At 41.6% G+C, this 24,509-nt stretch overlaps 1 protein-coding gene across 1 annotated transcript in view; it reads left to right on the top strand.

The window, feature by feature from the left end:
* COG5 (component of oligomeric golgi complex 5) overlaps positions 1 to 24,509 on the top strand; it is a 184,111-nt gene that overhangs the window by 157,823 nt on the left and 1,779 nt on the right. Inside the window, exons 15-21 of the mRNA NM_001199445.6 lie at positions 1,443 to 1,553; positions 2,927 to 2,989; positions 3,849 to 3,952; positions 5,390 to 5,627; positions 15,233 to 15,309; positions 15,806 to 15,932; positions 16,462 to 16,541. Of these exons, the coding sequence (NP_001186374.1) occupies positions 1,443 to 1,553; positions 2,927 to 2,989; positions 3,849 to 3,952; positions 5,390 to 5,627; positions 15,233 to 15,309; positions 15,806 to 15,932; positions 16,462 to 16,541 (800 nt within the window). The remainder of the gene's footprint in view (positions 1 to 1,442; positions 1,554 to 2,926; positions 2,990 to 3,848; positions 3,953 to 5,389; positions 5,628 to 15,232; positions 15,310 to 15,805; positions 15,933 to 16,461; positions 16,542 to 24,509) is intronic.

Here is a 24,509-nt window from a genome sequence, read left to right as displayed (position 1 = left end):
TCAGGAAGGCAGGGAGCTGCTGAAATGATTTATTTATCAGCTAGTCAAAAGATGCGTTCTGATGTCAAACAATTAGAGATGTGTTAGAAAAGACTTCTGCCCCTGCAAAGGCCTCAGAAACCTGTTTATCCTTAAATAATTCCTAAATTTGAAGAAATTTGAATGAACTGATACTGTCACTCTGGTGTTGTGAATAAATCTGTGTTCATGTGTGCTTGCGAGAACTTGTCTATAACTTCCATTATTAGCAGTGCTGGCAAACAGTAGATAACTTTATTTGCCTGATGGCTGAGTTTATGCTGAATGAAAGCTATTGGAAGTACAGGAATAGGCTTTCTCTAGCAAAAATTAGTTTTGCATACCTTGAAAATCTTCAGGCAGTGTTTGTTCCTCTTCTTGAACAATTTTTGTTACCACATATTTGATATTTCAGAGCTTTCTGTGGGACCCACAGCTGGTAAAGATGCACCTCATGAAAGTTTCTTGACGACTTGTTTAACGAGTCCAGTATATTTTTACTGAGAGACTTTTGGATGTAGGCATCTTCAGGAGTTTCCTGGAGAATAACTTTGTATCCTGAAATATAGACAGCTGGTGAGATAGCTATATCCCAGTAAAGCTTTCTTTTAATAGCTATTCTTGCTGTAATATTGAGATATGCTTCTAAAATTCACATGGCCTTTTGTTGATCTTTGTACTCCATTGGCTTTCTATACAGAAGAAAATTTCTGGCTACAATTTATTTTATTTGAAATTATAAATATGCACTGTAGGATCCTTACAGAACTGTTCTGGATTTAATTGCTGTTTTTGCGTCATCCTGGAATCTTGACTTCTGTGGCAGTAATAAAAAGGACACAGTAGCGTTTAAAAATGAAGAGTTAATTTTGTCCCTTTTGCTGAAGGATTTGTAAGTAAAACTTTTTAAGGACAAAAGTAGCAGTTTTGGTCCCTGCAGTTCTATTTTCCTGCTCACTTATGTAGTACAAATCATTAATACGTACACAGTTGTAAGTTACCTTTTAGAAAAAAGCAGGTTTTAGGGAAATGCTTGAATAGCTGACAAAAGCAAGATATGCAAGCCCATATACTGTTTTCAGTTGTGCTGCTGCTGGCTGATACTGCATCCCTGGACAGGTGATTTCAAATTCTTAGATGATAAAATTGAAGATGTGCAGGGAGTAGGTATCTGCAAGGGTCTGAATGCTGTGGTTTTGGAAACTGAGGCAGCTGTCTTTCTTGGTTGTTGTTCCTTTTGTCTGAGTTTGTGTTACATGAAGATGGAAATCACATGAATCGAGGTGAGTTCAATGGAAGAACATTGGGACTGAAGAATGAACTATGGCTCTCTGCCACAATCTAAGTTTAGTTAACTAAAATTTAGAGGAGATGGACCATTTAAAGAGTTGATGCTGTTCTAACCATTTCTGCAATCATTGCAGCTGTCTACTCAAGGAGATGCCAGCCAGGTGATTGGACCTCTCACAGAAGGACAGAGGAGGAATGTGGCTGTAGTTAATTCACTATACAAACTACACCAAGCAGTTCTGAAGGTGGGCTTCCTTTGATATTCCTTGTCTTTCCATAATATAAATTTCTTTGCTGTGCTGCATGTATATTACCCTACTTGCTGGTGAGAACTCTAACAAATATTGACGTATTTGGGGTTGGTAACTGTGTCTTGCTGTACATCTGTACAGCTTTTCAAGACTTGGTTGGCCCTTCTAAGCACTGCTATGTCAGTATTAAATTGTCGGTATTAAAAGAAGAGGAAAGGATGTGTTTATAGAGAGTAATCACATCTCACAGCCATTGTTATAAGTTTTTTTTTCTTATCACAAAAGCTCTGTCTTTCTGCTGGTAAGCCCGATAGCCCTTGCCTGCATCTGTCCCTGCCTGAGCTTATCTTTCTAAGAAAACCTTGCCTGCTTTCTCACACTTGTGGCCTAATACAAAAGGAGAAAAAAAAAGGTGAAATCAAGCAAAGCAGCACCTCACATGCATCTCTGTGCATTGCTGCTGTGACCCAAGTCTGGCCTGGAAATGTTTTTTGTACTTGGCTCAGTTACGAACAATTCCAGTTTACTGACTCAGTGATATCAGTGGTTACACAGCCTCTGTAAATTAATACAAACAGATATAATGGTACTTCTAGTTAATCATGTTTAAATCCTAGCCTGATTGGAAGCAGAATCATGAGTACTCCTGACTGTGGATATGTTTAAAGAATGTTTGAAATGGCCAAAAAGCTGATAAAATGTGCTTGGATTTTGCAAGCAGATGGTAGATTAACTTTTAAGTCTGCTTTCTTTGATGTAGTTAGTAATAAACCTCGTGTGCCTTAGAGTTGGAGGGAGTTTGATATGATTCAGCCTGAGTTCAGTATTTATCTGGCTTAAAAATACTGTTCAATAGATGTTCATAACTGTAAGGAAATCAGTTGGATATTCCTCGGGTCATCCCTTGACTTTCAGTTCGAATATTACCATAGCTGCACATAATCAGCTGTTCAACGTGTAGTATTACATACAAGTTACAGTACTGAGAAAGAACATAACTATTCTTTCAAATGTTTGCTGTAGAGCTGCTTGTACAGTTCTCCATAAATTCTGTCGTTCACAGCAGGAGAATACACCACTTAATTTTATTCTGGTGCTTTTAACCCTTCGGCTCTGTTTCAATTGAAATCTCTCGAATCATTTCCTTGCCAAAGTAACTGCAGAGTCCATAGGGAATTTCAGAGTGAAGAACTGATATCGGTGCTCTGAAAATTCTGTCTGTGTAAAACATTTTTGATAGTTACGTATCATGCACACATTACAAAAAATAACTCAGTATGTTTTAATATGAAATCAAGTGTTGTGGCTTCTGATCATTTGAAATGTTTATTAACTTTTGTTATTAACGATTACTTCAACGTTTGTAGGTTGTTACCAATCAGAACTCATTCCCAGCAGCTGCTGAGGAAACGATCACAACTGCCTTGAAGGTAATTGAACACCCAAGATTGAATGCACTGGGGAGAGGGCTGAGGTTTGCTTTGTTTGTGACTTGTAAAATGGTGGCTTCTTTTTCCCAAGCATTATGTAGTGTCGGTATATACTAGCCAAAGACACACAAATATTCTGTAATTTATCTTTTGCCCTATCTGCAGCTACGTAAGTGTTGCATGGACTAAGTCACAGCTTGAGTAACGTTTGTATTTAAGAATATTCTCATAATGGTTGGAACCCAGACGTTGTCTTACTGTGAAAATAAATGCCTTTCTCTGCAGCATTCACACAGCAGCAACTGAATCCTTTATCGCTACCCCTGACACGCAGCCATGCAGGCACATAAAATTATGATCTTTATGCTATCTGGTGCTTTTCTGAAGGGCACTGTGGACGGCCGTGCGGCCCTCTGGGTGCTGTGGGTGACAGCTATCCACATCTATCCTGCTGTGCACTAATCTGGGAGAGGGTGTGTGCAGAGGAATGAAGGGCAGCCTGCCTGTCTCGGGGGAATGAGCAGCTCTTCTTCAGGGAATCTTCAGGGAATGAACCAAGTGTGTATGCCAAAATGTGTGTCTACAAACCAGGAATGCCAGATCGTTCTGCATCTTTTTGAAGCAACGCTTTATGTACATAGAAGTAGTAAACAGCCTTTTTTATGTACCATACTGGTAAGATCAGTAAAAGATAAATGCTGTCTTAGGCTTTGGTCCTCCTATTTAGCAGTTTCTAATACAGAATAGTTAAAAAACCACAGTTGGAACAAACTGTTTGTCAAGGTATTCTTGAGGTGTCAAAATGCAAACGCTTGTAGCTTCTGTTCCTTATTTCTGCCTTTCTCTTATCCTATTTTAGGCAGTCCATGATCTAATGGGTAGTGCTGTTCAACCATTACTGAACTCTGTAGGAGATTCAGTAGAAGCTATTATCATCACAATGCACCAGGAAGATTTTTCTGGGTAAATACCAGTATTTTTAAAATTTACTATTGCCTTAGTAAGACATCCTGCCTATGCATAATAAATTGTTACTGCCATATGTGTAATAAATTGTTATTGCTACAGCGTCCTTGGAGCAAGAGCCCGTGTTTATTAGGGGGAAGGTAGGTGATGCATTATGGTCAATTAACACAGCTATCTATTGAAACAAATTAATGGGGCAGCATATGTCTTCTTCACTTTTTTCCCCCATGTCTGTTGAGTAAAATTCATTTTACAATGAAAAGAAAACCAGGCAGGCCCTTTTTGTCCTTAAAAAAACTCTCTTCTTCTTGAAAAGATTTTCTGCTTTTTTTTCTTTTTTTTTTCTTTTGCCTTTTTTTTTTTTTTTCTGGATAGTTCCCAGAAATGTCAGTGCTCTTATTTCTTAAAATAAAGCATAAAACCTCTGATTCAAAACTACACAGAAAAAATTCTTCACATATTACTAAATGTGGAATGGTTCAAAAAACGCTCAGGTTTAGCGCGTACATTCTTGTGAAATTTCAGATTACCATTTCAAGTATTCTTTATCTGCAAGTATCTCGAGTCCTAACTGTACTTGAGACTTCCTTTGTGAGCATTGTTTTGGTTGTTATGTCTGTTCCGATGTACATCACCATGAGATGTCGTTCAGATGCAGATCTGGCCAATAAACATCACTCCTTTATATTCTGTCTTTGAAATTCACTGGAAAAAAAATGTATTTTTAGAGCTGTTTTTTGTTTTCCTTTTGGCTTTTTTAACAAAAGCAAAAGCTATCAATATTTTACCCTCTCTGTCTCTCTTTTGCTGCCTCTAGTAAAATATCTCTGAGTAAATAAACCGATTGCAGCCAAAGGCTGAGTTCTGTTAGACATCTGTATGCTCAGGTTCCTGAGTTTGGAAGAGCTCAGTTGCCTGGCTGTGTTTCAGAGAAAGAGAAAGGTGATTTATTTTTGTGTTTTCTAGCTTCTGTGCTGCTTCTATGGTAATTAGATTTACTTTATAATCCAAGGTTTGAAGCAATCTAGGAAACTAATTCTAAGAAAATAGGTTTGGGATAGGCGAAAGTAGTGACCCTGTGACATGTGCTTGCATTTTCTGATCCATTTTTAGAGTTGTAAATCAGCAGCTGGGATATTTACGTTTAGGGGCTGGATTTGAGCTTTAGGCTCCAAACTCATGGAGGCTCTGTATGTCAGGTTGGAGTGGGATGATTTCCTGCATCTTACTAGGAAGGGCTGAAGAGATATTTTTTGACCACAGTTTCAGAAAGAGCTAGACACAGCATTTGGAGCCTGAATGGTACTCTCTAATTCATGCCGGGACTTTATGTGGTAGTGAAAAAAATCAAAAAGAATTCAGTCATTTTTGGTTGTATTTTAAACATAAATTTAACTGTCCCTATTTCTTTTCTTCTTTCTTCTTTTTTTGCAGATCATTATCCAGCTCAGGAAAACCAGATGTTCCTTGTTCTCTGTACATGAAAGAACTACAGGGTTTTATAGGAAGAGTCATGAGTGACTACTTCAGACATTTTGAGTGCTTTGACTTTGTCTTTGATAACACTGAAGCCATGGCACAAAGAGCAATTGAACTTTTCATTCGCAATGCCAGTCTAATAAGGCCCCTTGGTGAAGGTGGGAAGATGCGGCTTGCAGCAGATTTTGCACAGGTACCCCTAATACTTATTTCTGCTTTTTATCATGGCTTCACTGTCTTCTCTGAAAGGTATCATCAATGCTTTTGCTCCCAGTGAAGTGTAAGCAGACAGCTGTAGAGATCTGTGCATTCCAGTTCTAAACATTTTCTCTGCGATAGTGAATCGTGAGAGGTGTATCCACTGGTAGTTGGAGATCCCTTGTCATTGCAAAGCACATTCCAGGAGGTGTGACAGCTCCCCATCAGGTGACTGTTGCATTTAAATTCAGCCGCATCTTGAAATTTTATCCAGCTTGTCTGACCTCCTTAGTATGTCCATCATTTGCCACCATTCATTCCCTTCATTCTTTCTCCTAACGCAATGGTGTGTCATTTTCTTAATTGCTTTAATATATCACAGTGCCAGCAGCAGTTAATCACTAACTCACCTGCTTCGCAGAGTAGGAGGCAAACTAAAGAAATAATAATATCCTGGGAAGAACTGCCCTTTCATTTTCTTCTGGATTCTCTTTATGATCTGACTTGCCTGTCTCTCAGGCTTACCTGTGTCTTTATACTGAACTAAAACACAAAGCCAATTGCTAGATTAATATCCACTGCTTGTTTGTGTTATCTGTTATCATCAAATCTAATTTGTCAATAATAACATTGTGTGATTAACTTGCCAAAAAACAAAGGCATCCACTAGATTGGTGTGAGGGTACAGGTTATCATTATCCAGATGGAAAAGGGAATGAGGCTCCACTTGTCTGCATATTGAGTGCTGCTTTTGGCTAGTAGGTAACCGGAGTAGGAGAGGAAGGCAGGAAGGGGAGGAATCAGTGTTTCATGTCCGGGTTGTGGCTGTTTTATTTATTTTGCATTTAAGTGCCCCAAAAGAAGGCAAGAAGAAAAATCTTTGTCAGGAGATACAGATCAGATTGTGTGGCCGCGTGTCAGCCCTTCAGGGTCAGAATACCTTCATATGTGAAAAGCAGCTTCTCTTTCCATGTTCTTGGCTGGGACTTTAGATGTCGTACCCAATGTAGGAGAAGGATATCAGGGCATCTTCATTTGGGGAATTTGTTTTGGCTGTAGATATTGAAAGAATCAACTCCAGCTCTGTCAGCTTTCAGATTCTTATGCAACCGTCACTTTTTTAGCAGTGGATTAAACCATGCAATAGGCTCACATTGAATAAATTTGGGTGAATTTTTTGTATTCGTTATTCAAAAGTAGAAAACCAGCCGTTAATCTTAGAAGTTAAGGGGAAGTGTTCAATTGCTTTCAGTGGGAAGGTTCTATTCCCTTCTGAATTTTGAAGACAATGGCATAAAATAGATTAAAAAAAAAGGACGCTTGACTCCTCCTCTGGAAAGAATATAGACATTTTTTTGTAATTTAAGTGCTTAAGTAAGTTGTATAAATTTAGGCAATATCTTTACCTAGTTCTACTGTAAAGAGCATCTGATCCAAGCACCTGTTATTATAATACTAAAAATATCACTATTTATCTTTTAAACACGTCTTTTTCTCATTTTGACATAGGTTGCCTTTTAAGTAAAAAACGAAGGTATATTTTCTTCTGACTGTAGTGGAATTTGCATGTTCATTCCTGCCTTGTTGAGTGTAGCTCCTGAGTGGACAACTGAGTGAATATACGTTTTTGATTTCTTTTCTTTTGAACTCTGGAAGGAGAAAGGGAAAAAAAAAAAAAAAAAAAGGTTTTGAATTCTTTCTGGTCTCCTGTCTTCAACTGTTTCTCACTCTGCGGGTTGCCTGAAGTTGTTCTCATCTTCACACTGCGTAATATCTTAGTTTGTTTAGAAGTGGGCTTAAGTACAAGAGCTGGCTGGGTCTACTCTGTTTCTGGAGAGCATGTCCACGATGCCAGCTGCCTGGCCTCCTGCTGGGGAGGGTGTAGGTTTGTCCTGGGCCTGTTCACTGAGGGCTCAGCGTGAGCCGTGGCTGCAGTTTGTTCATTTGCACGCTGTTGTTGGCATGGTACGTGCCTGTGTTGAGGTGCTGTCTGGATACCTCCGAAGAGAAGGGCAGGTGACTGCTGCCCTGGGTTGAGGAAAGCAGTGATGAGTTGAGCTGGGCTTGTGGCTGGGTAGGAAGGAACTCTTCTAAGTGGCTGCAAATACTGCAGGCAGAATTTTTTCAGGCCTAGAAAGGTACCGTATTGCTGGACTGATGCCTAAAGGAAAGGACCTGCCTGGAAAGACTGTAAGTGTAGGAGGAGGTTTGCTTATAAATGTTTCATCTTGTACTCTGTCTTGTGGAGTCATTTTGAATTTTCTGAACTCAGAAAGGGTTACATTTTCCTGCTTAAAAATAGCTTCTGTGATTTAAAAACAAAAAAACAAAAACAAAACAAAACAAAAAAACAAACAACAAAAACTTGATGTTTTGGGGTTACTTGGAAGCAAAAGACCTGGGGAGATTTATTCAGCTTTGTTTAACTTGAGGTCTTACTAAAGCATAGAGTCATAGAATGGATTGGGTTGGAAGGGATCTTAAAGACCATCTGGTTCCAACCCCGCTGCCGTGGGCAGGGTTGCCACCCACTAGATCAACATGTATGTTGCGAGTCAAATAATTATGGGTTGCACTTATTGAATGTTCTTACCACATTTCTGCCAGGGCACTCAGAGATACCATTGCCTCTTACTCATCCCAGTTACTTTGGCTGAGAGTCCAGCGTGAAAATTTTTCCAACCACGGACTCATTCTGCTGATAGTTGCCTCAAAGCAGCAGGTATTGGTATACGGAAGGGGGAAGGGAGAGGTTTCAAGCTCTCATCATTCAGCAAGCTCAGCTACTTGTACAGTTGGGAATTATTGTTGTAATTCTGTTGAACTCTCATCCTTTGTCTTAGCCTGTTTCTACGGTGTCAGTAGTGTTAGTGACACTGTGGAATACAATGTTATCTTGTGCATTACTGCTGTTTCAGCAGTAAGGCTGGTTGTGTGCTTGTTGACAGCTGTAAATGTAGGTATGATAGGTATGAAATATGACAGTGTCATGATTTCATAAAGATCAGTACTTACAGGAGCACAGAAGCATTTTAAGCCCTAGGAAATGTCTGCAATGCTGCAAGCTTATTATCACATACTGTGCTGTTCCTTGGGACTCATTGTTTGAAGTACTTCCAGTGTGTAGGGTGAATTCACCTCTGTTCGTGCTCTCAGCTTTTATACAGGCAATTGCACAAGATTACTTTTCAGTTTGCTCCTATAGAGCCCTGCATCAGGTTGTTTTCATTTTTGTGTTATTCAGATGACCATGATTCAGTATTCATGCATGTAATACCAAATTTTACTTTCAAATCTTTTGAATTCAGTCAGGCTAGAAAAAATGTTCTCCTGGAGTGAGCAAGCCCTGATGGTTCTTCACTGTTTATGTTTCTGGGGAGTACCAGTTCTTCTCCAGAGGACCTTTTAGCTTGCTTGATATTCAGAGTTGCTACAGCACTTACTTTGAGGCATACTTTGGGATTTGTGGTTTGTAGCCTTCTTAACACCTGACAGAATTGCTGGACAGTGTAGCGTGAAATACGTATAAATGCAGTCAACTGAGAAATTCATTTGGATGAAATGGGCATTCTACAGTAATATTTAGCATGAAAATTAATAGTCTGCTGCATAACACTTGTAAGTCAATATAAGAAAATAGCTATTGTTATTGTTATTGATAGCAAGTGTAAATACAACTGCACTGAAACAACTAGTCTTGATGTTGCAAAAAGTAAGTAATCCTTGGGCTTCATGCATGAAGGCATGACATGTTTTGCCATCTTTTCATCTTTTCATGTTTGATGTAACAGAAAGTTACAGAAACAGATGTTTTGATGTAACAGTTTGATGTAGCAGAAAGTTGGAGCCACTGTCAGCCATGAACCCCATGTCGTGTCATGACTGATTATTTTCAGACATTATTGAATGAAATGAAGTATTTTTATTGGTTCTGTTTGAACCAACACTCTGCTGAGGACAGCTTCCTATACTTCTCATCCAGATGTGATTTATCCTTGAAGTTTTTGTCACTGTTCAGTATTTTGATCAAACAGTTTTGACGGGACATAGTTAACGCTGCCACCAACTCATGAAGTTTTTATCAGTATGTTAGTGCAAAACGTTTTGGGTGTATTGAATTTTCCTAGAAAAATGTCTTTACTGTAGAAGTTGACTGTGCTAAGTTCTAGCATAGGAGTGTTTCTGTCTGCTGGTTAACATATGGTCAGAATCCAATTTCCTTAATTAATACGCCAATTTTAAAAAGCAAGGATATTAGGCATTTGTGGTTTTGTAAGTGTAAACAAATTTGTTCCTTTGAGCAAACACGATGATACAATGTAAAAATGCTTTTTGTCATTTTCCATAAAATATTCTCCTTTTTTAGATTCTTACAGAGAAACGAGGGAAGCATCATGTTGTAATCATGGTTGTAATCATAAGGACAAAAACTACTAAAGCTAGAATGTACTGAATGTTTAATGCCAGCCATCCTGCCAGAGGAAAGAAATTATTTTCTGAAGTGTGATATTTTGGAAGTATTACAGCTGAAGGATTTGCTTCAACATCAACTATTTTGGAATTGCTACACAGTACAGAAATCAAATTCCACATCCCTTTAAGGCCAGCTTGTTTCATATAGTAATGCAGAGCTCTTCTGCTTCCTTGCTTTTTAAAGCATTCTCTCCTGCTGAATGACTAGAAAAAAGCATTTTGAGTTAACATTTAAAAACTTGGAATTCGTCTTGGCCAGGAGGAAATATAATTGCTAAAAATTTAATGCTCAGATTTTCCAACTGAAAAAACAGCTTTTTAGTAATGAGAGATCTTGAAAATAGCACAATAGGCACTAAACAATAACTTCACTATGGAGTTTTTCAAAGCACTCTTCAATATATATGCATTATCTGTATCTAGACTGTGTATTAACTTCACCCTTGAGTTGCTGAATATAATCCAATTAGCAAAGCCAGCCATGTGATGGATTTTATACAATATGGCCAGCCAGTGAATAGTTCAACAGATAATTGACCAGCTAGCCATGGGCTATGACAGTGTCATCTGAGAAGAAAAGCTAATATAGCCTTTTTAGGCTTAGAGAGCAAGAATCATTGAGAAGAGGAATGTGTTTTATATAAAAGTTGGGCAGGCGTCTGTCATTGCGTTTTGTGAAGCACAACAAAGTACATGAATAAATCATGGCAAAGCAATGGATTTGGAATGAAGTTAGAGGAAAGGGGACAGTCGTTAGGCCTTCCATTCTAACTGTCCCTTTTCGGTGTGCAGTTACACTTCCTATTGCATCTCTTCCAACAGATCCTGAGATCCTGTGAGAATGTTTATCTCACATTAGTTGAGGTTGCACGTTATTTCTCGAATGCCTGATTTCTCAATGAATTTAATGAAGACAAGAAGAATTTTCAGATCTGCTATTTTGGGAGAGAAATTTGGAAAAGAAAAAGATGCTACTCATCCTTACACTGTAAAACCCATTGGACGTGAACGTACGAAAGGCCTTGCACACATGGTACAAATACTGGCTTGCAGACAGCCAAAAGCATCACCCAACCTGCTAAAGCTCACCAAAAAGCCTTGGAAGCTATAGCTGTATCTCATAGCAAAAGCTGTTACAGCAGAACCACATTGCATGAATTGACAGCTGATACAGCTTCAGGTGATGATGGGTAGCAAAACTGAAGTGATGTGCACTCTATCCTCTGCCCAAATCCAGCTCCTTGAAAACAGCAGCTGTTCCTAGCTGACTGTGTCCTCCCAGGAAGCACTCCTGGAGCAGCGGTGCCAGCCAGCAGGGTGCTCACAGGGACACAAAAGCCATGCAGAGGGCCTGCAGAGGGGATAGCCTGCACAGAAAAATGCTGTGGCATCTCATCAAGTCATTGGACTCAGACAAATAGCAAGTGGGGAAAAAGGAATCTTGGTTATTATGTGAGGTATAGTTTTTATTGGAAAGATTGGCTTTAACACAGAGCAGACTAGTGTTGTAAAGGGAAAAAAAAAAGACAAAAACGAGTTTCTGTGGTTGATGTACATTTTTACCACATCAGTTTTCACTCATTCCCACTCTTTGTGAGTCAGTTTGAGATGGTATAGTGTGCTGCAAAGCTTAAAAACAGTTTTTTTTTCCTTTGGCAACTAGTGCTTCACGAAACAACCATCTGCTGCCATTACGTTTATCTAGCTCTATCAATTCTAATAATTTCCTACCGTGAATAAAGGTTGAAGATGAATTAACAGAATTTTCCAAAGAGAATCTTATTCTTCAGCATTTAAGACTAAAAATGCTGATTTATGGAAGCTGCTAAATATGTTCAAGAGAAAACATTTAGATTTGTTTTAATAAGGAGTTGGTTAAGCTGTAGAAAGTTTCGCTTATGTCTCATTACATCATATTGTGTTTCAGGAGAGAAACAACCATTTAAAACTTACCAAGCAGAATTATATTTTGCTCTGCAGGGATCTTTCTCCTCATGGGTACAGTTTCATCCATGCATCTCTGCCTCCACAAGTCAGAATGGCTTTTTGTCACTTATTCTCAAATTCTCCAAAGCACCTAAAAGAATGATTTTTCTCCCCGGTTCTTCCCAGCTACGAGCCCATGGTTCCCACCAGCTCAGGGACATCAGGTCCTGCAGGATGTCAGTGCTGCTGCCTGAAAAGTAACTCTGAAGAAATCAGAGCTCCCATTTGTTTTTCAGGGTCTGCTGGGATCTTGTATCACGATGCAGCAAATCCTACTTAATAAGCTCCCCTTCTTGTCCGCTTGCTCCTGATCCTATGCAGCAGACTGGAAGCCTCTTGGCTCCCATACATGCTCAGAAGTGTCCCAGGGGATGTGTAGGAGCAACCTGCTGACCTTGTGTTAATCTTCATCACCACATAGAGTTTGTGCTCCTCCCCGGAGAATTCCCGAGGGAGAACCTGCATGCACTCAGCATTGCTCACTTGTGCCAGCAAATTCAGAACAAGGCGCAGCAGTTGAGGATTCCTCCTGAGCAAGGTGACATTGGCATCCCACGGCATGCTGAACATGAGGCATGTACTACAAAGCCTCTGGGCCCAGGGAGTGGCTTTGTGCTTCCTGCAAGAGCTTTACCCATCACCTTTCTGAAGTGCTCCCTCTCCATGTGTGTAGAAAAAGTGTAGGTGGCTAGCTGGGGCACTCTGGGTCTCTCAGATTTGTCTGATGGAGTGTCACCTATTGGGTACTCCTACAACATGACCCACCTGACCTAATTTAGATATCTCCGTCAGGGCATCCCACAGCAGAAGTGGTTGTTTCTCTCCACTGACCATGAAGATAATTTACAGATGTTGAGAACCAGGTGAGGGGACTCCCATCATGCACGCAGAATCTCAGAGTGGCTGAGGCTGGCAGTGCCCTCTGTGTCCCTCTGCCCAACCCCTGCCCCAGCAGGGACACCCAGAGCAGGGTGCCCAGGGACACAGCCAGGCAGCTTCTGGAGATCACCAAGAAGGACGATCTCCTTCTTGGTGATCTCCAGCCTCCGGACAGCTGTGCCAGTGCTCAGCCACTCACACAGCACAGTAGTTTTTCCTCAGATTCAGATGGCACCTCCTGTGTTCCAGCTTCATATCCTGTTCCTGGGCACCGATGGAAAGTATGCCATCTATTTTCTAAGTGGTGTGCTGCTGCTGAAGATGGGTGCTTGCAGGATGTGGCCTTGACTGGCATTAACTACTAATAAAATTTCTTCTAGTTTTAGATGAACTGAGGCAACAGAGTTTACCACATTGCCTTTGTTTAAGCTGACAGTGACAGGGAACCCCAGCAGTGCAGTTAGGTGCTCCTGGGGAGCTGGTGTTACAACTGAGAAAATGAAAATTGGAAAGAGCAGCAGTATTGAAGACTTCATTGTAAATACTGTATTATCGCAAGTGCTTTGGAACAAGTTCAGCAGTGTTACTTAAATGGGGGGCTATTGTATGGTGGTTTTCATCTGTGATCCTTTCCAACATCGTAATTATGCATTACTTGGAAATCAGTTTGAATAATTTTCTAAATTAGGGATTTTAACAAATCTACACAAAGAATAAAATTTGTCTCCCTCTGTTGACTGACACTCCATAAATGCCAAAAAAAACAGTCTTAATCCACATCTGGATGAGGTGATTTTCCCAGTGTTTTATTTTTTTAGGTGATGGTGTTTGCATTATTGTACACCTTAGTCAAAATTTTGCCATGTAATGGCACTGAAGAGTTCAGTCTGGGATCTGGAGGTGAAATGGTTTTCTCACTTCTGTGTCTTCAGTGGTAATGAAGGTTTTGTGATGGGAATTTAGTCTCCTGTGAATGGTATAAGAACCTGAGCGGAGTCTGGCTCTTGTTGGGAAAGACAGGTGAACTCCATATTGCTTAAAAACTAGAGTTTAAAAATTGCTTGCTTTTAAAGATGGATTCTGTAATTCAGAAGAGGGAGTGGACAGTTGAGTAAGAAAATGATTCTGTTGTGGATGTGCTTTTGTCAGTGACTCCATGGTGGTAGGTCCCCACTGCCTTCAAGTCCATGTAGGTTTTGTGCCCTTGTATTTAGGGCTGAGTATTCATGAATGAACCACTTTAATCTTGTCCTTCACCAAAGGAAAGGGTGTCACACTGAAATATGTAGGTTGCTCTGAAAGTAATGCCTCCTATTTATTTCCATGGAAACTTCAGCAGATACCAAGAGCACAATAACACTATTTGATAGAGCAAATTCTCAACTACCACTGTTTTCCAACATGATTACCACCATTAGCTGTGCACTTTTGCCAGCAAGAAACAAGAGCCTGTATGCCACACTCAGAAAAATTTTAATGGCTGTCCAGAAAGTGGTTTGTCTTTCTCGTCGCTATCACCAGTGCTGAAACACACCACCCACCACCTCACTGTGCTCACATCCACTGGTTGGTCTCCATAAACATTCAGCAAGTGTCAGTGAATGTCAGTGAGTGCCATTTCTTCTCTGTGGAGGACTTCAGTTCCACACCTTTGCTTCATCCACACTTTTATGTCAGACCCCATTCTGTCAGACTGCCCCTCTGCTGCCATCTGTCACACAGCAACAACACGTAATGGGATACTGATGGGAACATTCAGCCTCTACTGCCATCCCACCAACATCTGCCTCTGCTGTCATGGGCCAATAAAATAAAGTAGGAGGCATTTCTTCTGGAGCAGCTCTTGTATGTGATTTCTACTGCATTTGTAGTGGTTTGCAGAAGCCTGCCTAGATTTCCTTTCATCCCACTTTGACATCAGAATTTTGGGGCTCTTAATGGAAGAGCTTCATCAGGAAACTCATCACTGTCCAAATGAGCTCAGACAAACAAAGTTTCAGTTGCAGGAAGCTCACAAGAGCATGTCCCGTTCTTGTCTATAGCTGTTGTTTTGTGCTGCTTACTGTGCTGCCAAGAATGAGCAGAAGATTTGGCTTGGGCACTGCAATGTGAAAGAACAGCTTCTTGTCCCCAAGGCAGCCACCGGTGAGAAACCGATGAGTTGGCCTGCAACTCTGGGTTATTATTTAAAGGCAGACTGCTGAAATACTGGTTTGATATTATGGGATAGTCTAATTCACATTCACATCTTTGTATTTACAGATGGAGTTAGCAGTGGCACCACTCTGCCGCCGAGTCTCTGACCTAGGCAAATCCTACAGGCAGCTGAGGTCGTTCAGGTGAGCTGTGGGCACAGCAGCCTGCAGTTGGTTCTGTGATCCAACTGTATTTCAAAACTAATTTATTACCTTTTGTTAGCTGTGATTGAACTGAGGGCTTTTTTGGCAACACCCACAAGCAAATTAGAAATAGATTAAAGTTCTTGTAAATTTTATGCAGAGTATGACTATGATTTAAAAGTCATTGTCATGTAAATCGTGGCCAAATGGTACTGTTTTGTGTTGCTTTCAGTGCTGCTTCTTTATGATAGCGAGTTCTGCAGTTGCCTTACGTCTTTCCCCTGAAATACAAAATTTGCAGTCCTGTTTAATTAAAATAGGCAACTTCTGTACATTTCTTACAATCTGAACCTGTGTTGAAAACCTGAGATACAGACTGGTGGAAAAAAATAAGGTGATTTTATCCTGCGACAATATTACCACTGTAAAGGTATTATTCTAATACATAAGATAAGACTTTCCTTCCTTTCACAAGTATATTGTTGCATTTTTCCAGACCGCTGCTGTTCCAGACCAGTGAGCATATTGCCAGCAGCCCAGCCCTGGGAGAGGTTATTCCATTCAGCATTATTCTTCAGTTCTTATTTACAAGAGCACCACCGGAGTTAAAATCACCCTTCCAGGTAATGAGATTAACCCGCCTTTGTTTTCTAGATGTCCTGAGGAGGAACAAACATTTCTGTTTGCCTTGGTTATTTTAGTTAAAAATACTCAAGCTTGTATTTTATATGACTTACTGACTTTGTTTTCATTGTGACAAAGCTGTTATGGTCATTGATTTCATATTTTCATTAACAGTAGGAAGACGATAATCTGATTTTGAATAGTCTCTCAATTCTTTAATATTCTGTCAGCTCATAGAAGAAAAGGAAGCTTCTATTGTAGGCTGCAAGTTGCAGTTGGATGTAGGAAGTCTTGATTCAGTCCACTGCCAGAACTGGATGAGCAGCTGATGGAGCAGATCATCTCTGAGCTTCCAAAATAATGCATTTCTGTTAAATAGTCTCCAATTTCTTAACTGATTCTACATCACTGCAGTGTTAGGAGTGCCTTTTATTGACTTCACTTATTTTATCTGTTTCTGAAATTAGTGTGTACGTCCTTCTCCACATTTATGTGTAATTGGTGTTTCTTTATGTTTCCCTGCATCAGAGGGCTGAGTGGTCCATTGCCCGCTACTCTCAGTGGCTCGATGATCATCCTTCTGAGAAAGACAGGCTTGCACTCATACGGTAAAAGTCACATTTATCTCTTCTGTGAATGTAAGACAATTGAACAGTAAGTTATGGGGACACCAGGACTTGCCACAACAAGTAGAGAAGCGTGCTGTAGAAGACATACCATAATTACTGTTCCGCTCTCCCCACTCACAGAGTGAGTTGCAGAATGGGAGAACGTGTAAACTGAACACCTTCCTCTGCCATATCCAAATCCTCCAGTGCCTTTGGAATGAGCACATAATCTTCTTGCAGAAGAAAGAAACCGCACGCAAGGATGGTTCAGATTAACACTGTATTTTAGCAAAACTCTCAATCGTTAACAAGTGAAGGCTGCAGCCATCCTGCCGTAGAGAAGTGTGTAGTGCTTAGACAGTGAAAATGGAGATAGGAATATTAAAATGGAAGACTCATGTTTGTAACCCTTGTAATGTTGTTCTTCAGCAAATCAACTGAGGATCTTTAGGAAGTGATTATTATGTCAGGTTTTACGAAATCTTCCTATGGTAGATAACTTTATATGTGAATCCTGTTTTGTGTTTTGAAATGTTAGGAAAAGTTATGGAGAGTTTTGTTTTTCAAAACAAACTGTTTTTTAAAATACATCAGAAGAACCGTATTGCTGTGTGAACATTACAGGGCTAGTGCATAAATCCTCTGGATTCAAGCTTGGATGATCATTTGGCTCCTAATGGCCCAGCTTATCCAACCACCTTCCCAGTGCCCCAACCCAACCTCATTGTTACTCACCTGAGTGGCTCAGGAGAGGCTGTCACGTAGAGCTGTGCCAGACTGGAACTGGAAGCCAACTCTGTCCTGGCATTTCTGTGCATGGAGGTGGCCAGCTTTTGCTGAAACTGTAAAAGCTGACTGTTCAGCTCCAGCCAACAGTGGTTGTATTTGAGAAAATTTGTTGTTATTGGTCTTCACTTTTAAACCAGGGTTCAGAATACACAACCAAGAGGAGTCTGCTATAAATATTTATTGTTCTTGAAGCTGATAGCACAGTGTAGTCCAGTGTAGTGCTTGGACCAACTAAGGCAATACTTACTGATAACAGCTGATGGTAATAGGATTTATTTCCAAAATATTAAAATGCAGACATGCTTCTTGATTTATGTATTAAAGCAGTATATTTTGAAAACCATACACGTCATTAGTCTAGTTTAGCTACAAAACTGGGTTTCTTGAATCTCGAGCCATGGCATCTTGAATTACAGGAAATAAATAAGAGATATAGCACTGATAATAGGTATACAGCTATATGTGTAACTTAGCAGTGATTGGTTTTACTGTAATCTTTGTCTTGATAGTACTGGCTAAACCATTCATTTCTGCACACGAATTTGAGAATGCCATCCTTAAACTACAGCACATTATTGTCTTTGCTTATGATTAAACTTTGTTCAGACTGATTTGGTTAACGGGCTTCTGGTAGTCCTGTCCAGATGCTGATAAGTTGCTCTGACCACGGAGGTGTTAATACACTTGGGAGAAGTGTATTTTAGATGGAGAGAGTATCTTCCCTTGGGCCAACTCATATTGCTGGCAAACAGCCTTTTCGGTTCAGAATCCCTTCTTCATTTTGCAAGCAGTACAACTATAAAAGTACTTAAATTTCACAACCCTAAGAACGTGCTGCTGTGAGTTTTTCACTTGAACATTTTACGGACAGATTGGTCCCTGTGCTTTGTATTGTGCAGTGCTTGGTCTTTGCCTGAACGTCCTCTCTTGCAGGACATGGAGGAACAGCAGTGGAGACCTGCCCTTCCCTAACACCACTGGTGGCACTCCAGGGGTTCTCCCCTATGGATGGCTGTTTGTCCCCACCCCTGCTGGTTGCTTCTCTATCCATCCCCAGTGCCACCTCCAGCGGGCAGCCTTTTGCTGAGCTGCGATTTGCTGAGCACATCCCTTCCCTGCGGGAAGAGCCGCCCCTGTAGCCCTATGTGTCAGTCATGCAGGGCTCAGCGAGGCCAGGGAGTGAAGGACGTGATTCTCCTGGGCATACTCAGCTACCCTGTGTATGCATTGCCTTGCGCATCACCTTTTGACCATCTCTTGTCATGATAGTCACTTCTAGTAGGCTGCCGATCCCTACAGAAGGCAGGCAAGCAAACCAGCCGCTTGTGTGGCCATCTGTTCCACTCACACTGTGTTTTCCTTAATACAGTATCTGAAGCTTTCTGAGCCTGCTGTTCTGTCCTTTGTCCTCTGTGCCTCCTTTGTGTGTATGAGCCTGAGCTGAACTGCGGGCAGCTTGCTCATTTGTCAGGTCTTGTATCTCGCCCTCTCCAAGCCTTCCTGCTGCAGTTGGGCTGCACTAATTGGACCTCGTGTGTTTCGGGCCTTCGGATCCCTGGCCCACTTGGAGAAATTATCTCTGCATTTGGTACAGCCTTGCAAATGGCAATTTTCTGCAACTTCAATTTATAACAACTGTGCAATTACTCTGGGGACTTGCTTCTTAGATATTAATTCACACATGTGATCAGAATCTTTACAGCTTTATATTAAAGCTAATTGCAGTTTTTCTTCAGCACTGTGGATCTTAAATGCTTCCTATGCAGCACAGTGTTCACAGTGTTAGTACTGTGAATTCTGAGCGTTCAGAGTGTTTTTATGCCATTTCTTTCTGCTTGTATTCAGCATAAAGGGTGGGATTTACCTGGACGGAGGTGTGTTAGCTGTACTCCCTTTACAGAGAGGAGCAGGCACTGCTGGGGCTGATTCATCTCATCCTGAAGCAGACACCTAAAATAGGTCAGCTGCATCGTGCCCTGAAAACTGCATTTTCTCTGTTCCACGAAGGGCGCGTGGGCATGAACCAGGGGCTGTCAGGCAGACAGCTGCCCCGAGGACATGTGAGGTTGGCTGAGATGGCCCTGCTGCAGGGCTGAGCCTGTGTGGGAGGAGCCCTTCTGTAAGCAGCCAGGGCACCTTTTCTTTCTTCCTTTCTTTCTTCCTTCCTTCCTTCCTTTCTTTCTTTCTTTCTTTCTTTCTTTCTTTCTTTCTTTCTTTCTTTCTTTCTTTCTTTCTTTCTTTCTTTCTTTCTTTCTTTCTTTCTTTCTTTCTTTCTTTCTTTCTTTCTTTCTTTCTTTCTTTCCTTCTTTCCTTCTTTCCTTCTTTCCTTCTTTCCTTCTTTCCTTCTTTCCTTCTTTCCTTCTTTCCTTCTTTCCTTCTTTCCTTCTTTCTTTCCTTCTTTCCTTCTTTCCTTCTTTCCTTCTTTCCTTCCTTCCTTCCTTCCTTCTTTCCTTCTTTCCTTCTTTCCTTCTTTCTTTCTTTCATTTTATTAATTTTGAAAATTAAACCCATCTCCCATAAAGGAAACCTTGCTGCTCTACTTGGCAGGGTTTGAGCCAGCCTGAAGGACAGGGCCCCCCTAGGGTGAACACTTCTTTCTCAGATTTGCCTCCTCCCATTACTGAGCACAGCGAGGAGCTTATCTCCTGAAGGGCTGATGTCTGTGCATGTCCCCGCCAGCACCTCTCGTCCATAAGCATGCTTGGTGCCAGCTGTTCTGGTTTGTCCAAGCCCAGATGCACCAAGCACTTCATCAGGTAATTTTAAATAAAAAGGAGATGTCACTTGTTGTGCTACAAGTGATGCTACTGGAGACTTTACTGTTGGGTTTGCAGTACCTCTTCTAGTGCTGATTAAATAGCTCTGCTGTTGGGCAGACACACTCTTTTCTACTTTCCTCTATGACTTGAGGCTATGCCAGCAGTTCCTAACAAAGCACCACGCCACGTCTGACCCCGCTGCCCTCCAGCTGCCCCACCAGCTGCCTGGGGCCGGGCACGGAGCTGGGAGCAGCCCCCTGAGCTTCCCATCGCCGTCAGCCCATTCGCCTGAGTCAGAGCCCAGGGGCAGCGCTGCTGTCCACAGTACCATACAGAATTAATTAATTAACACGTATCATTTAGAATTACTCTGAGTTCTCCTTAACAACCATAGCCCAAATCATACACTTTTTTTTTTTTCTTTTTGCAGTAGATATAAATCTTCTTGGGTTGAAATACCATTTTAAAAAAAGAACTATCTGGGTCTTACATAATCAGCTTGTCCTGATTTCCAAGAAAGCTCATGTTTTTGCTCAAGCAAGTGAAGTAATTTAATAAGTGCTTTAAAATCCTTTTCCGTATGTGGGAGGGTATCTTGGATTTTTTTTTCTTACTTCTTATGGCATTTTTAATGAAGCATTAATGTATGCAGAACATCCCACCAACCCTCTTTCCATAGCTCTCTTTTACAAACAGTATTTGTAATGTATACCATAGCTTGTCTTTGAAAATAGAAACAGATTGCTGAACAGGTTTTATGTCCTTTATTAGACTGGAAGATGCTGAATATAGGGCATTATTTAGTCTAATCCCTTTGAGAGTATGTTTTGTATATTACATAAACAGGGTTTCTTCCATCTTCTTAAACATCGGTAATATAACTATAAATTACATCTTCTATATGACAACAGCTGTGATCTCTGCGCTGCAGACTGGATGGTACTGTTTTCACCCCTGGTGCGTTTGATTTTTCCATTATTACTTATGCATTGGTGTTTTTACAGTGTCCTCTACAGGAGCAAGCGTACCTTTTCTAATAGAGGACTTTAATAGTACAGTGATGCATCTGAATTGCATTCTGTGCTGCCAGAATAATTTACAAAAGCTCCTTTGAGCTAGGACCAGTCAAGCTTACAAAAATAGTATCATAAAATACACATTTCAGATGGTAGCATTGCTATTAAATGCGTTTGTTGCCAGAATGAGGTGCAGTCATGTGGGCATTTCAGCAGCTTCAGTGAGACACGTTGTGAGGGGTTTTCCATTTCAGCCAGCCTAAGCTCTGGCTGGGAGCTCCAACAGAACGCATTGCTTTGCCCTGAGCAGCTCCTGCACTCTGTGTGTTGCTGTATGCTGTAGTACCAATGTCCCACTATTAAATTAGATAACTGTCTTCAGAGAAACAAAACTTCCATCCAGAATGTACTTCTGAAATCTTGTCTACTTTATGACCATTTGTGCTTTGTGACCTCTCCCAGCCCCTTCCTCCCTCGCACTTCCAAAGCTGCCTCCCTGTTACTCACTGGGCTCTGAATGTCCTTGCTGAGGACAGACAAGGAAGCCTGATATAAGTGTTGAATTTGGTGTGAAGTCAGTGTTCGACACAGCACACCATTGGCTTGAGTTGGGCCATTAGGAGAGCTTCTGCTGTCTGGGGAGAACTTGGCTTCTGTTTTAGTTCCATGGAAAGTTACTGATTCTGAATTGCACCTTAATTGTTGACCTCAGGGCATTTAAATAGGAAGGTGGGACATGGGAAGCAGTGAATGCGTTTAATGTTACGTCACTGAGAAGGCTTTATTTAAATTATTTAATGGAGAACTGTGCAAAGTGTGTTTTAGAAAAACGCCTGAGAATTCACCCTATGGTGTTGACGGTGCAGTAATTATTGTTTGTCTCTTGAGTGGGAAACAGTTACCGTGTTCCTGGTCTGATGAAACCGACTAAGTCTGACTTGGTTGCTTTGAAACACGGCAAGCAAAGCTGTGAAAGAGAAAGCACCAGGAGGGAGCTGACACAGAGCTGCTTCTGTTGGCGGTTTGTCTGCTGGAGAAGGAGAAGGCGCTGGGCAGGCCTGAGGCCTGACTGCCCACGGGGCAGCTCACAGAGCGCCTTTCAGCCGCCCTCTGAGGTACCAGGGGACAGCACCTGCTGGCTTCAGAGTTTGTTTGCCTGTTAAATCAGATTCTCTTGAGACAAGAGAGAGAAGAAAGATAGAAGCAGCTGGAAGGTGTGCCAGCAGGACTGTGGTGCTGCCATGGGGCACTTAGGGCAGCCTGAATCTCATTCCCTCTTGTTTGATCTGGTGCGAATAACGCTCTGGGTAAGGATTACCAAGGGCTGACATGGAGTGTCTTTGGGTGCTGCTTTTAGGGTAGAGCTGCCTCTCCCTTTCATCTGAAGTATCTGCTCATCTCCATCATCTTTTGCGAGGTTTTTTTCAAGCAAGGAGATAATGTTGGGAAGGGATAGCAGTGTTACCATCTGGGTAATGATGCCAACCCACGACTTCACCAAGAGGTGTCGGAGCGTTCTAAGTTAAGCAGGTCAATATGTTTTTGTTCTATTTTTGGCTTCTGGTGACTTAAAAACAATTTGAAGCCAACAAACTTTGAGGACTGCATAGAGGAAAAGACAGAGGGACACTTGTGAGTGGGAGGGGAGAAAGATTCTGCAGATGAATGATTGACAACTACAGCAAGAAAATTGTTACAGGAGTTTCTCAACTGTCTTTTTAATATAGGGGACTGTTCTTTGTAGAAGGCGACTAAAAGCCAATGTGTTTAACGATTACTGCTGCTCTGAGCACTGCAGTGCTGACCTGAGTGGAAATGTGATACATACCAGAGTGTGAAGCATCTCTCTTCATGTTGACAGCATCCGTGAGCCATCCCTGCCCGCACCTCCCACCTCCATTCGGTGCTCACCACGTGCTCTGCATGTGCCCCCATTGCCACCACGGACCCGCAGGACTGAGAAACACACTGAGCTACTCTCTCTTCCCCCATCTCATCTTCTCGTGGGATTTAGAGCTTACCTGGGGACGTGGCCAGTCTCTGCAGTCAGTGTTGGTGATGGGAGCAAGGTGAGCTGCCCCTGGAGATGTGAGGGCAGCGAGCGGTTCTGTACCTCCTGCTTCCATTCCATGGGCTCTGTGATGCTCCCAGAGGGAAAAGCAGGATGAAAGCTTTCAGGGAGCTGACAAAGTGCAGAAAGGCAGCTCTGTAATAGCTAGATAAAATATTCTGTCCCTGCCATTCTGCTTGTGAATGGGGATAACTTTTCTCTTGCTGCTTGTTGAAAAGCAAAAAAAAAAAAAAAAAAAAAAAAAAAAAAAAAAAAAAAAACGAACCCAAACAAACAAAAAAAAAAGCAAGGGGACTCTTTAGGATGTGTTGGTACCAGGTGTGGAGCACTCAGCAGTGACTCACTGGTGAAGAACTGTTACTGAAATTGAAGAGCTCTCAAGTGCATGCAGGCCAGTGCTGAGGACTTTCTGTGCTTGGTCACTGTATGCTTCTGGAACCTCTTGAGTCTCCCCAGTATCTCAGCCCACTCTCCTTTTCCATCACCTCAGTCTCAAACAGTGTGCCCCGTGCTTTGGCAGATGGACCTGGAGTTGGTTGCATGGAGGTCCAACCATGGACCTGTTGGTTGCATGTGTTTTTCTCCTCAGTGTCGCCATTTTGCTGTAAATAGCACCATGGACTGTAGGATGAACAAAGTCTTTCAGATGGACCCTCACCCAGTTTGTTGTATTTTATGAAGGAATGGAAGGGATAAAGGGAAGGAAAAATGAACTAAATTCAATGCTGTTTTTGAGTATCCGTGGAATGAGCCTGGCCTACTTCACGGACCAGGGTGTCACAGCTGAACTTCACATTACAGTCTGTTTTACAGATGCATAATTCAACACTGCTGTTTACTAGCATGATTGGGTGAAAGGAGGCCCTGTACTGGCAGAGCAAGTTAAGTCAAACTATGCACAGACAAGTATGTCATCACAATTGCCACTTTGAGCATAGAAGTTCCCTATTTGTGTAAACCACACAGGTGTGACATTCTTCAACAGTGTGTGAGGAAAGCACAGTGAAGAAGTACGAGCACACAGATGCAGTTTGTCTCTGGCACAGAGCAGTGTCTCCCATGGGACAGCAGTTCAGCAGCCCGAGCCAGGAGAGCACCTGAAGGCAGCTCAGCCGTCCACCGGTGCCCCGCTTTCGTTGTGGAAGTTGTGCTCTCGGTGTGTGCAGCAGCTGGAGTCTATTCTTTCCCCTTTCTAAAGGTTACCAGTACAGCACTGTGCCTGCGTCAGAGCTGTCATTTCAAGCCATCTGCAACATGTGCTGCTGATTATTTAAATGTTAACTTGTGCACTCCTCAAAACATGCGAGAAAGGAGAGAGGAGCGTGGAACAATT

The sequence above is a fragment of the Gallus gallus genome, chromosome 1 (genome assembly GCF_016699485.2).
Source record: "Gallus gallus isolate bGalGal1 chromosome 1, bGalGal1.mat.broiler.GRCg7b, whole genome shotgun sequence".
Taxonomy (NCBI): domain Eukaryota; kingdom Metazoa; phylum Chordata; class Aves; order Galliformes; family Phasianidae; genus Gallus; species Gallus gallus.
The sequence above is the reverse complement of the archived record's forward strand: the minus strand, read 5'-3'. Positions and strand labels throughout refer to the sequence as shown.